The 15,064-nt window shown below is 39.6% G+C and overlaps 1 protein-coding gene across 1 annotated transcript in view; it reads right to left on the bottom strand.

The window, feature by feature from the left end:
* Nucleotides 1-15,064, bottom strand: part of LOC306662786 (uncharacterized protein C12orf42) — a gene marked incomplete at its 3' end in the record, with an annotated part of 94,830 nt that overhangs the window by 62,909 nt on the left and 16,857 nt on the right. The window contains exon 3 of the mRNA XM_079142889.1: nt 817-919. Coding sequence (XP_078999015.1) covers nt 817-865 — 49 coding nt within the window. The 5' untranslated portion in view covers nt 866-919. The remainder of the gene's footprint in view (nt 1-816; nt 920-15,064) is intronic.

Raw genomic sequence — 15,064 nt, forward strand, 5'->3', positions numbered from 1 at the left:
ATTTAAAAATAGTAAATAATACATTCTCCAAGTGCAATGGCAGTTACTGCTTTATAATTGTCTTAAAATTTTCACTTCATCTAAGATGAACATGAAAATGCATTTCCCCTTTCAGGTCAGTGAAATGGTTATCCAAGTGCAGTTTATAGAGAGTCCCAGGTGTCATAATGGACTCTGGTGCCTATATTGTGTAGAAGATAACCAACATAACCACACACCTTTCTGGCTTGATACAAAATGATACTCTTTTTCTTGCACCATATCAATCTACTTTGGAAAACCATCCTTCCATCTCTCTCTCTCTCTCTCTCTCTCTCTCTCTCTCACACACACACACACACACACACACACACACACACACACATTTTTATAATTTAAATGCAGCTGTTGATCAGATGGCCCATGTGATATCCTTCATTCTCTCAGACTCAGGAGCACCAAATTTGGACAATGCGGTCATTGGAAAAGATGTGACAACCATTACCAAGGGCAAGAGAGGGCTTCTTTACTTTTGAGGTTATAAACTGTGCCCTTGGCTGCCAGGGCACATTCTTGTTATCCTTTCCGAAAATGAACCCAACATGAGAATCGAGCCAATTTAAAAAGAGATGTAAAATCATAAGAACGGTGAATCCTGGATCCAGCCCTGAGTGTACCCTTTGGATTTACCAACTGTATACCCCAATGAATTCCCTCTTGTTGCCCTTTGGGAGCATGGCTCAAATGATCGCAAATAAGGTCTCTATGATTTTTACCCATAAATTCCAGAGTTTCTTTGGAAACCCCAGGCTTTCTTGAGCTTAATTCTTAATTTACCTGGAAAATGTAGATTACTATATTTATGAGATTTGGAGAAATTCTTCATGTGAGTAATGAATCTGGAGCAGGGAAAGACAGTTCTTTCATATTGAGGGCTGGGCTATAAAATAGAAGAGAAAAATAAACAATATAAAATTAGGTCTGTGACTTCAAAAATAATCCATGTCACCTACAACTCCTAATTTCCTGAATGAGTGAACTCTTTTAAGTATTTGCTTTATTCTTTAAATGAAGCAATCCTGAGAACAATTGCAATTGACTCAAGCTACCTATAGCAAGCACTTCCTTCCTAGGTATTTCATTAAAGGGTTAATTAATATATTTTCTGTTCATTCAAAATATCTTTATCGAGTTATATATACTGTGTACCAGACAGTATTCTAGACACTGGGGATGTAAGAGATGAAGTTCCTGTCCTCAAGAAATAGACATTTAAGTGGAGGGTGACAAAAAATATATATATCTATAATGTATAATATGGTAATTTTTATGTTGCTAAAGTAAATGAAAAGACAAGGTTAAAGGGGATGGGGAAATTATGAAAGGAATTTAAATAACAAAGTCAGGAATGGCTTCTTTGATGGGGTACCATTGGAACACAGAATCACAGGCAAAGAAAGGGAAGCCACGTGATGTCTTGGGAAGAGGTCATTTTGAGCCCAGCAAACAGCTATATGTCCAAGTAGAGAGGAACGACATAAAGGAGGGGCCCAAAGGTGGGAAATGGAGGTTATCACGTCAGACTTTGTCACCTGGAAATAACCAAAACAGAAAATAAAGAGGAGAAGGAGCTACAAAGATATTGTATAAATAACATGAAATAAGACCACAAGAAAAGACAATTAGTTTTCATTTTAATTAAAAAACAACTTACTAAATGTACAGTCATCAGCAATTTCCCACTAATGTTCATGTGCCATCTTTACTGTTTGGATATGATGGGATATTATTGATTTGGATATCACATGAATATTATTAAGAGGATATTAGATGTTATTGTATAGGCAGCATTGTTTAGAGATTATGACTAGTATGTATTCAGAGTAGAATTAACTTGCTAGGCCTGTAAGAGATCAAACCATCCCTGAATGAAAGACAGGATCTTACCTAATTGTGAGGTTTTCATTCTGTTACTCACATAGCCATATCACTCACCTAGCCCCCCCCCTGTTCCCTCAGGAAAAAGCTTATGTCTGCAGCCAGAAACTTTGAGCTGAGTGGGAGGATCCCAAGACAGCCCCAGAGTATGAATTTCCCTTTGCCATAACTACACACCACGGAAGCAGGGTTAGAAGTTTTGAAAGATGCATATCACTTAAACGACAGACAGACAGCTAGAAGTTGAGTGAGCCAGACCAGTTGATCCAGTGACGGAAAGTGGACATTGACTGAGGAAGGATTAGAAACCTCTGCCCTTTATATGCCTTCATAACGCCTTCTGCCAGAGTTTCATTTTTATTTTCTTGTTATAGAGTAAAGTCTTTTTAATAAATCATCACAGATAAGCTAGGAGAAGTGGAAGGAAGGGAATTTCTACCATTTGTAAGGGACGAAGGTACCACAGGTGATAAGAGAGACCTTGAGAGAGAAAGAAATGAGGGAAAAAGAATATTCATGGCTTGGTTTTCACAACTGCCCACCTGGAGAGTATCTATGCATGACCACCTTGGAGGTAAGAGTTGAGGGCAGGAACTACAAAATCATAATGGTCCATGTCCCAATCTCATCTCCACTCTTTTTGTATACACTAGGGTGATACCCTCTCTGTTCCAGATTACTTTTGTAATCTGGGACTACTGCTATCTCCCAACAACCATTATCCCCATTTTGCTGATGAAAACCTCAGTTACTTACCCAAACTTGGTAAGTAGTAAGTGTTGGAAATAAGCCTCAAATCCACTTTTTCCAAAGATCACATTCTTAACCCCATGCCGTATGACCTCTTGGGCTTAGTTGGTTCAACCAACAATTCATATGCTCAAACCAGAACGGGAGAGGTCACCCTTGGCCTCTTCTTTCACCACTTAGCCCCCAGATCTACTCAACACAGAAGGCTGTCAGTCCCACCTCTCAAGTCCCTCCAGACCCACTCCATCTTCTACAGTCCTCTGCACCCTTTAGCTGTGCCTCCCAACCCTATTTGCAGTTCATTTCCATGGGATTCTCATGGTAGTGGAGACAAGGTTTGAACACAGACCATCAAGGGTCATAGCGCCTGCCCTCAACTATTACTTCCAAGGTGGTCACGCCTAGATCTTCTCTAGATGAGCAGTTATAATATCTAAGTATGAATATTTTTTTCCTTCATTTCCTCTTTCTCGAGGTCTCTCCATGGGATTCCCTTTTTCACATTTTCTTTCTAAAACCCAAGTCTAAACATGAGACTTGCCTTCTTAATAATGTTCAGTGGTTTCCCATCATTTAAACATTGCTTCTCAAACTTTCCCATGCATAAAAATCACCTGAAGAACATGTCAAAATGTAAATTTGGGGTGTAAAATGCCTCTGGTGGAGCCTAGAAATTTACATGTTAACAATCATCACAAGTGATTGCTGGGGGTGATACACAGTTTGTGATGATTCAAAAATATGACCCTGTATCACTCATGTCATCTGGAATCCCTGTTAAAAATGGAGATCCTCTGGCTCCATCTTACATTACTGAATCAGAATCTGAATGATGACATGGCTCCCAGCTTGTTCTCCAAGCATATTAAAGATGCAGATCTTGATTTGATCTAAGGATCGATTATAAAATCCTTTCTCTCATTAGGAGGCTGGTGAACACTCATATAACCTCTCTCCTCTGTGATCAAAGTATAAAAAATCAGGGAAATGGAGGTGTCCAAAGCTAAGGCAGCAACCTCCATATTCGTTATCTCAATCACCCTAGTGCCCCACAGAGTCCCTGCTAAGTGAGTCAGACTGCTTTGTCCATCATGTGGAGTTAAACTGAACACAATCCATCTATGTTAAAACATTCTGAAATGCAGCATTGTATTCAAATGTGCCTTTTATAAGGTAGGACTTAACTGGAAGTATAAAGAAGAAAAGGAAAGAGGCCGTCTCATCAGCTGGTAGATTTCACTCCTTACAACAGTTCGCCATGGGCAGGGGAAGCGGGTACAAAGTCCTCTCTGAAGGACTCTGCTGCTTTGGGTTGATGTGCAGATTGCATCAAATCCTTTCCTCTTCGATGAAGCACAACCCCCACCTTTTTTTTCTTTTTTCCTTTTTTTTCAGAAGAGCAAAACTTTCCCCACAAGATACAAGAACAGCAAATATTGATCTTCTTGACAAATGGTGCACCTCAGGCCACAGGCCACTCCAGCATCTGCTCATTACCACCCAGCCCTCCCCTTTGTCAGGAAAATAATGCCAAGTGGCCCCGTGTGCTATCGGCTGCAGATTGCAAATATTTAAAAGAAATAAATTCTCTGAATGAAAAGCACCTTTCTTTGTTATCTCGCCCTCTCTCCTCCCAAGTCCTGTTGATTCAGGGGCTGTGCATACTCCCAGCACCTGTTACTTTCCAATTGCTTGTTTGCCAAGATCATCATGGTTTCCTTGCCTGCGTTTTAGGAACCATTACACCAATGAACGTGTATTTTTCTTCCTCCCTCGGCAATGTGTAAGGGAAGCAACAGCAACTGCAATTAGAGGACATGGGGAGTCTGGAAAAGAAATTAGAGTCCTCTTTCTGCACTTGTTTCATCTGATAATGCAGACCCAAAGTACATGTGAATGTCTCCATTAGTTGGTAGAAAGCTTTAAAAATTGGTTTTTCTGAAACATCCATACTGGAACATTAATACCTGAACAATAAGAAATAAGATTGTAATTTCAACAAGTGGTAAATCAAATGGTGATTGAGAATGGCCACTTAGAATACTAAGCCCAGAGTCCAGATATAAGTGTTGAATAAAATCTATAATTTCTCTGATATGAATCATTTTTCTATGTGAGGTAGTACAAGTATTACCCTGTGTGGTCTTGATCATAGCTCTTAATCTTTTTCCACTGAGCTGTGTGCAATACAGAGTTATAATAAAATAAACTGCTGATCAGTTTAGTGCTGATCAATGGAGATGCCAAACTGACTTCAGAGAAACATAGCCTGTGTATGAAGTTTTAGCCTCTTCTCTTACCCTAAGTGGAATTCTTTCTTTGGAAAAGAAAGTTGTAGTCTCTACTACTGCCACCACTTGGAAGGACTCTCGTCTTCTTGATACTGCCCTACATACTTTTTATTTTCATGTACAGGAATTGGAGATCTACTTTTCTCCAATTCTTGATTCATATGGTTTGCATAAAAGAAATACAAAGACCTGAACACATCTGCACATTATCTTCTTTTGACAACAGGGATGGAACCCATGTAGTATTTTGAGATTTTGTTGACACTTCCAGAATGAAGATTTGACAGTGAAAGATTACAGAGGCTGGGGCTGCTGCAACTATATTACCACCAGGAGGCAAATGTCTCTTGACTTTGAATCACTTTTCTAATAAGACATCTTGAACTAGGTGAGCTGCATTCTCTTGCTTATTCTTCCTGGTGCCCATAGATATATATTTGTGAGATGAGGGTTCAAAAAGCTGACTATGTTCATGGAAGTTTATTTTACTCCAGATAAAAGTGACCAGTTCTGATAAGGATGATCTGGATAAGGAAGATACCCACTTTGCCTTAGTTGACATCATTCTCCAACCAGCTGGGACAAAGAAATCCTAGGTAATGTACTCATCCTAAAAATAAGAGATGATTCTTGCTATAAAACCCTCATACCTCAAACAAAGAGGCATTTTGTCGTCACCAATGTTAGAAAGCCAAAGTATAAGGAACAGACTCCCTCTACTCTGTGGAGGAAGATCTCCATAGGAAGGTGCAGCAGGTGTTCTGAATGACAATTCATGATTCTACTTTCAGTTTCTTATAATAGTCAAAAACTTATAAGAAATATCAGAGGAAATATTAAAATTTCATTGCATAAATTTAAGAGAAGGTAAATTTGGACTTACACAAAGCCAATTTGTATGAAGAGTTAAATCTTTTTAGAGAAACTGTTCTGCAAAAATAATCAGCTCAAAAGGATAAACAAAGGGAGAAGGAATTGCATCAAAGTAGAAAAAAGATCCATGGAATAGATGAAGGTAATTGAGGAGGAGGAGGAGGAAAGGGGTACAGGAAAAGGAAGCAACAGCGAAATGAACCCTACCCAACTTCCATAGGTACCTACATGAATATACCACAGTGAATACCAACATCAAGTATATCCACAATAAATAAATTACAAAAAGATCAGTGGGGGGAGGAAGCGCAGGGGACTGAAGTTTTTCAGGTTGTAAGTTCATATTGATACTCATGTACTGCTATGACCCCTATTACATTTTATAAATAATTTATTTTTAAGGAAAAAAACTTTATATCTTATTAACATTAACTGTCCTAGTTCCTGCTTTTAACACAAGGAATCTGGCATTTTATTTTCTACTGGGCTACATGAATTACAGACCTGGCCCTGATTCTATCTATACAATTTTTCAGACTAAATCTTAAATTCTTACAGTCACATGGACGAGGTCAAAGTTCTTAAACAAAGGAATGATTTTGGCTTTGAAAGTGGCCCCTCTGTCCTGAAAGATCACTTCCTACCCAAGCTTAATGAAGAGGACTAGTCAATATCTTGCCACTTGGAAAGAAAATAATAACATCCACCATTATTATCTTCCTTTGATCAGATGTGGTCTCAAGTAGAAGGTTTTCTGTACAGTATGTGTACTTTTTTTAGAATTTCTCTGTCTTTTTGGCATCAAACTCTGATGTTGTCTGATAACCTACTGATTGATGTTCTTCTGCTGTCTGTCGGGGGATGTCATGCATCGTTGACAACCTCTATGATGTCATGCATCGTTGACAACCTCTATGATGTCATGCATCGTTGACAACCTCTATGATGTCATGCATCGTTGACAACCTCTATGATCTCTGTCACAGTTGAAATAAATTTCATAGTTAAAGCGTCTTAGTGTGAGGTTTTTTCTTATGATGTTTGTTTGTTTGTTTTCATTATACTTAGCATTCAAATAAGTCCTTTAACCTGGAGATTCCTGTTTTGTGGTTTCAGGAAATATTCTCCTCCTTCTTTTTTTTTTTTTTTGGTAGAAATAATTTCCCACCTTCTGTTTGCTTTCTGTCCCTCCCACACTCCCTCCTCTTCACTCTTTTCACTCCATCTTCCATTTTATTCCATTTTTCTTCCTCTTTATAAGGACTTCCTTATCTTCTCAACCTCGTATGGTCTATCACACGTTTTGCTTATTACACATTTGATTTCCAACGTTATCTCTTGGTCTGAGCATCTCTTTTCTTTTTTAAATACACCACCCTACTCTCACCTTATGGCTGTGCTGTCTTCTTTGGTTTCTCTCTTTCTCGATTCTGGATTTGGGTTTGCCTTGGTATGTTGACTTCTGTTCGCATGGTCTGGCTCTCTGCATCCATGTCCTCTGAGTTCCTCTCCTCGTGTGCTTTGGCTTGTTGCAGGTTAAAGGCTTCCCTCCAGGGTCTTGGAGAGCCGCGACCAACCTGCTGCTCTGTAATGGTACCTGCCAGTCTTGGCTCCAGATTCATTGGGTGGGTTATTGGCTAGTGGGTCTCACAATGCACCTGTCTTTCCAGTGACAGATTCCTGAGGGCCAAATGCAAAAAGACATTTTCCTGGCTTATAAACAGCCCAGGATAAATCAGGCTGCAAAAGTATTCTGGGAACATAGTGGGAAGAAATGGCCTAAGGATCCCACAGGCCACTAGATAAAATTTCAAGAAACCCCTATTTGGAGTGTCCTCGTCATCCCTGTGTTGGGAGCCTTCTATCTTGGTTTTTCCGGAGACTAAATTTTGTCCTGACCCTGTAGGGTGAGCCAAGAGGAAAGGGAACTCCGTATCCTGCTTCTCAACAGCCCCCTGTACCCATTCTCTATTTAGAGAGTGTGGGAACCTTCAGAATCCAGGCTTCTTGGGGGTAGCATAAATGGACTAACTTCTAGTCAGGCCCCTGTGTAAACGTGTGTTGGAGTCGCTCCATTCTACTGTCACTTACTACTTTTCAACCAACTTCTCAGCTTTCAAAAAATCATTGAACTGCTCATCTGATTGGGTCTCCTCTCTTTGTCTTTATCCTTGAGCGTGAATGAATGTTGCCTTAAAGCAGCACTTCTTGATCTTTTGTAGAATCACATGAGGCATAAAAAACGGACAGTTCTTGTAAGAACCACGGGGGCAAACAGATGAGGCCGCTCAGGGCCAAGGGCAACCAGCCCGGTCTGTTCTGGCTCCACAAGGCCACTAAGAAGGCTAAATAATTCATCTCTCTGCTTCCCTGTAGCCTATTTGCAGTACGACATTTAGAAGTCTCTGTCCTACCACAGAGGTCTTGGGCTTGGGTGAGGGGCAGGAGGTATGTAAGTGTGATCTGTCTACCATACTGAATGTGGTGAGACACCCCTCTCGTCTACACTGTCTAGATTAGATTGTTTTTCTTGTAGAATCCAGCTCAGGGTTCGACAGTGTCCATCCACCTGTTTCAAAAGGCATCTCCCTAATATCTTTTACCAGGAACACCACAGGCAACTGCTGTCTGTGACTGCTCCCCATGGAAGTCATAAAGGCTTCTTATGCCCCTGCGACCACATAAAGCAAACATCTGGCCCTAGGAGCAACCACGTGCAGCTCAGGAGCCTGGACCCCAGGCACATTCAGCCTGAACCCCGGTGACCGAGAAGGAAGGGGCTTCTACCCCCATCCGTGAACAGAACTGCAATGAAAACAAAGAAAATAATTTGACAAAAGCTCACCTATAGTTTGGCAGAGAGTATAACCATGCCAGAGACCACAGATTTAGAATTAATCATTCCTGAGTTGTAATTCTGCCTCAGCATTCACTGGATGCGTGATCCTAGGAAAATCACTGCACCTAGCTTCAATGCCCTCACCCGGAAGGTGGGATTCAAGAGCAGTCCCTGTTGGGAATGTTTAAATGGGGAAGAAACAGCAAAGCACCTAGCGCAGGTAGAGAGGCAACGAGTGAGAAGAAAATAGCAATGACAATGAAAAATAACAGGAAAAGATATGATTGCAAGGGGGGAAAAAGAGGGTCTTAGGAAAACATTAAGAAGAAAATAAAAGAGGTCAGGGCCACAGTTTACATACACAGAGACACTTAGTCCCCACCATTGGCCTTCACAGACACATGATCACAGTTCTCAGTCCTTCTTTCCTTGTGTTGTTTCCCAGGAGAAGAATAAAGTTACTATCTCCACGTGGTTATTAATTGGCCTTCCAAATGGGGGCAGGCAGCCTTCCCAACAGACCTTCTCTTTAAAAGACCATACATAAAACTACAAGTGATCTCTCCTCTTGTCATTTGTCTCGCTCAGATGTCAGCCCATGCATTATTCTATATTGCTGGAAGCCCTGTGTAAATATTTGGGAATAGTAGACTGAGAACGTGTAAGTGTGCAGGGCCAGACCATCACACACTGCCAGACGTGTGCCCCCATGTGTCAAGGGTGGGGGAGGACAAAAATGGAAGCCAATGTAAAATAGGTCAACATCTCCTTGACAGCCCTCGAGATAGAAACGGAAACACGTTGCTTCTCAAGAAAGCACAAGTTCAAGTTCCTCCCAGGTTCTCCTGAGTGATGGGGTTTGGAATCATACTTGGACAAAGGAATCATAATTCAATTATCTGATGATTTGTTACAAAACACTTTGCTCACACTGGATATTTGGATGGGTAAACATCAGAGGCCGGTCCCTGCTTCCAGCCAGGGCTTCGCATTTCAGATTTCATTAGCCAATAAAGCCAGGTTTATGTATAATAAAGTTAAGCCCTTCAAACCACTGACCATGGAAACCAGATTTTGAAATAATTCAGATTTGTGTTTCTGTTCTTTCTAATTAAGGGTAATATCGGGAAGCACGGACAGTGGGGAGCATTGTTCAAGCACCATGGGTTTAAGCAAGAAAATCTGATTATCAGCTCATGTCAGAAGCCAAGCGATAATGCAGCTTAGCATTCGTTTGGGCTTTTTCTTTGGTCAAAAGATAATTACCGTTCGTGAGGCCTTACGTAAGTGCATCTAATATCTAAGGCCCTAAAATTTATGAATAGCCAAAGCACACAATGGGGAAAGAAGAATTATTGTATTTATTATTTCTATGGCTTCTTCCACCACAATAATTTCATTATCTAGCTAAGTCAAACCTCCAAAATCAAAGTATAATTTCTTAAAGGACAAGAAGTTAAATATGCCTGGCAAGGTTTTCAGCCCAATTTCCTCTGGTGAAAGTTATTTCTAACAAATAAGTAAGTAGTAGAGCCACCAGAATTTCAATAAGAAATTTACTGAAAGGGACTCAGAGTTACCTATTGAGGTCATTGCACAAACAGATGCTAAGCTTCTGTAATGAGATTCTTTTTTTTAATCTTTCATAAACTGTTATTTCTCAGTCTGATGATATTGACTGTAAATAGAGTGCTTACAATGCTCCTACCAAACACCAGGAAAAATCTGAAACTGGAAAAGCACTCCTGGACAAAAGCAGGATAGTGACAGGGTGAGCATTGCCAACCGCAAGCAACACCGACACATAACACAGAGAATAAGTGCTGGGAACCCAGAGTGGGAAAGGGACGTGAAGCAAAAGCTAGAACTTAGGTATACAAAACCAAATCTAATCATGACAGTAAATCAACCCAAGCTGGGAAATTCTGAAGGTAAGTTTGCGGCGATTCTCCAAACCAGAAAGAAGCAAATGCTTTTTGAAGAGAAAGGTAACAGGATTGTCCTTGATTATAAATGTTGACTTCTTTAACAGTGAATTTTTGTTTTCCTGCTCATTCGTACCAGTAGCGGCTAATATGTTATTTGAGCTCCTGCGACGGACCAAGCCCTGTTAGAAACACTCTAGATATTTTTCATCGGCTTCTCATAAGAAGCTTGTGAAATCAGTATTTTATTTACCGCATTTTGCAAATGAGGTTAAATAATTTTCCCAACTGGTTCCCAGCACCCCAAATTGTATAACAAGGGCACTTGGTCCTATTCATCTTCTTCATTAGAGCTGGTTTTCTCTCTCGAACGTCTAACTTCTAGTTGAAATCATTTTCCCCATCAAGATTCCCAGAGTCGTTTACACTCAGGTGGCTTGTGTGGGAGCCAAGCTCACTCAGACACCCTCCTGAAGGAAAGGAAATGGCAGTTGAGGACCAGAAGGAATCACCCTGCTGGCATGGGCAATGACCATCAGCTCCCAACCTTGGGTGACTTCACCAAACTCTCTGCAAACAGCAATCCAATGGGAAAAGATTCCCATCCCTGCCTCGTTCCTTCCCACGGTTCTTTAGACAGTATGGGGAATCGAAAGAATTTTGGGAAGGATGGAATACTACACAGGGGTGAACACCCCGACAGGACAGGCAGTTGGTGAAGGTCAGGGGCACAGGACTGATAAAATGGAAAGTCCAGATGGCTTCAGAACGGTCACACACAAAAAGCAAAAGTCCTTTCCTGAGCCTTACAGATTAATGGAGGAGGAAGACTGTCTCACCTACATCAGATAGAGAACTGAATCTGCCAGAGGAAGTCATTTCACAGAATCTGACAATATCTTGCAAGATTTGAGAATTGCTGGTTTCTCCTCTTGACTTGGACACTCACATGGACTTACAAAACTTGGAACCCACCTTCAGTGAGTTTCCCCTTTGCTGAACAAGCCCAAGCCCACTTTCTCTCAGCAGAATAGCTGGTTCAGTCTGACTGAGAATGTGTCCTGATTTGCAAATCTATTCTGCACCCTAAGGAAACCTCTTTGCTTTAGTTTAAACTGGCTTATGACTCCTTGGTTCACAGGTGAAAGTATCAGAGGTAAAGCTCTTAGAATTCATAGCTAGCACATGCTGAGCTTCCTCGTGCTTCCCTTTCACTCACATTTACCGTCTTGATTTATTTGAGGGAGGAAAGGAAAGGGAGAGAGCAGCTAAAATAGGACAATGATAATAGTGCTGGCAGAGAGGCAATCTGTGCAGCAGCCCACAGCACAAATGCTGCAGCCACAGAGCCCAAGAGGAACCCTGGGTCTACCACCTGGGCAAATTGCTTCGCCTTTCCTTGCCTCCATTGTTTCACCTATAAAATTGAGTAGTTGTACCAATTCAGTGACAGTAAGCAGAGGATTCAATATAGCCTGGCCAAGAGCCTCAGCTCTCTCTATATACACCCAAGGGCTGTGAATCATGGTATGACTGATTGTGTGGTGGCAGGTGCCATCTGTTCATCAGTTATTGTATGCTATTTAACTTAGGTTAAAAGATGGAATCGTGGATTTTCTTTGTTTCTACTTTCTATCTTGCTGAAAAATTAGTGCTTCTTTTTTCTATTTTGACCAAATGACTACAACAGGAAATTGTGGTTTACAATTTATAGTAGACTTTGGGACGGTGGGTGTTCGTGAGGACTGTTTATGGAGATACTTAAACGGCAGTAAGATCAGAGTACAAAATAGTCAAGGCAATAGCAAGCAAACTCTGAGGAAGAAAGAAGTGACAAATGGTGTATCTTCTAACCCCAACATCCATGGCCCTAGTCCTTCTACTAGTTCTCTGACCCTAGTGGGACATGCTACAGAAGAAGAACAAACAAAGCAGAAATGTACAGAGGTCCCTGTGACTCAGACTAGGTGTTTACATCAGCTCACTGAATGCTTGCGTGCCACAACACCATGACATAAAGTATACTGTGTTCACTTTACAGGTGCAGAAATTATGGCTAAAAGTAACTAAACCTACTGAAAGTCAATTAACTCTTAAGGAGTGGGAAGGAGCCATAGGGAGAGACTACTTGCATTTGAAGAGGAAGCTCAGAGTTCCACACCACTGATGGTTCAACATCACACATAATGATTCAATACCAAGCAGCTCAAAAGTTTTCACACTTTTGTAGTATTTTTGCCAAATATTTAGAACTGGATATTTAGCAATCAAAGATCCAAACTAAAGATTTTCTCCTAACAGAATGTCAACTCTGATTGAAAAAAAGTGAGCTACCAGCATTAACCTGATACCAAAGCTACACAAAGACACTACCAGAAAACTACAGACCATTTTCCCTGAGCAATATTGATGCAAAAATCTTCAACAAAGTATTAGCAGAAGCAAACTCAATAGCACAATGAAAGGATTATACATCAAAAGCAAGTGGGATTTATTCCTGGAATGCAAGGATGGTTCAATGTATGAAAATCAATGAATGCAATAAACCACATTAACAGAATGAAAAACAAAATTCACATGATTATCTCAACTGAAACAAACAAAAAACATTTGACAAGATTCAATTAACTTTCATGATAAAAACACTCAACAAACTAAGAATAGATGAAAACTACCTCTACATAATGCAGGTCATATATGAAAAGCCCACAACTAACTGGATACTCAATGGTGAAAGACTAAAACCCTTTCTTTTAAGTTCAGGCACAAGAGTGGTGCCTGCTTTCACCACATCTATTCAACACGGTATTGGAAACCCTATGTATAGTAATTAGGTAAGAAAAAAAAAGACATAAATTGGAAAGGAAGAGTAACATTATCTTCATTCACTGGTGATATGATTGTATATATAGACAACCCAAAAGATTACACACAAAAATGTAATAAATTCTGCTAGTTTCCAGATGTAAATTCAACATGCAAAAATTATTTGCATTTCCATATACTAATAATGAACAATCTGAAAAGGAAATTAAGAAAAGAGTTCTACTTACTAACACTGGAAATAATAAAATATTAAGAAATGAACCTAATCAAGGAGGTAAAATATTTGTAGTCTGAAATGACAAAACATTGTTCAAAGAAATTAAAGAGGGGATGGGGGGGTGACTCAATGGTGAAACTCTTGTCTAGCATTCATAAGACCCTGGGTTTAATAACCAGCAAAAGAAGAAAGAAAGTTAAAGGATGCATGTATAAATTGAAAGACATTCCATATTCATGAACTAGAAGATTTAATATTGTTAAGATATCAGTACCACTCAAAGCAAGTGACAGATTCAATGCAACCTCTATTAAAATCCCAATATTTTTCCATTTTCAAACATGGAAAAATCCATCCTAAAATTCATATGGAACCTCAAGAGACACTGAATAGTCCAAAAAATCTTGGAGACGAGGAATAAACTTAAAAGACTCACATATATTAATTTTAAGATATATTACAAATCTATAGTAATCAATACAGTGTGGTGCTGGCATAAAGATGGACATGCACACCAATGGAAGGCAATAGGTATCCCAGAAACAAAACTTTGCATACAGTCCAGTGATCATGACCACTTAATGGGTAAGAGATGACTCTTTAAAAAATAGTACTAGGAAAACTGAATACATACATACGAAAGATTAAGTTTACCTTATTTTTCACCACATGCAAAAATTAAGTAAATATAGATTAAAGGAACCAATAAAAGAACAAAAACTCTAAAACTCCTAGAAGAGATCATAAGGGAAAAACTTTGTGGTATCGGGGTTGGCAATAACTTCTGAGATGGCATAAATAAAGGCAAGAAAAGCAAATATAGACAATGGGACATATCAAACTTAAAAACTTCAGTGCATCGAAGGACATAATCAGCAGAGTGAAAGAATCCATGAAATGGGAGAAAATATTTGCAAAGCAGATATCTGATAAGAGTTTAACATCCAGACTATGTAAAGAACTCCTAAAAAAATCAACATAAATTAAGTTATTTAATTTAAAAATAGGCACAAGACTTGAATGGATATTTCTCAAAATAGTTTATACAAATAACTAGAGAGCATATGAAAAGTTGTTCAACAACACTAACCACTGAAGAAATGCAAACCAAAGCCCAAATGAGATATTACCTCACACCCAGTAGGATGGCCACTACAGAAAAAAAAAAAAAAAAAAAAACCAGAAACAGAAAATAACAGGTTTTACAGAGAATGTGGAGATATTAGAACCCTTGGCCAGTTGGTAGGATTCTAAAATGTTACCACTGCTATGGAAAATAGTATGGCAAATCATTTAAAAATAAAAAACAGAATTACTAGATAACCCAGCGATCCTACTTTCAAAAGAATTTAAAAGGAGAGTCTCAGACATTTGTAGAACTATGTTAATAGCAGTTCATAATAGCCAAGAGGTGGAAGCAACTCGA

This window comes from Sciurus vulgaris (assembly GCF_902686455.1).
Source record: "Sciurus vulgaris genome assembly, chromosome: 5".
NCBI lineage: Eukaryota > Metazoa > Chordata > Mammalia > Rodentia > Sciuridae > Sciurus > Sciurus vulgaris.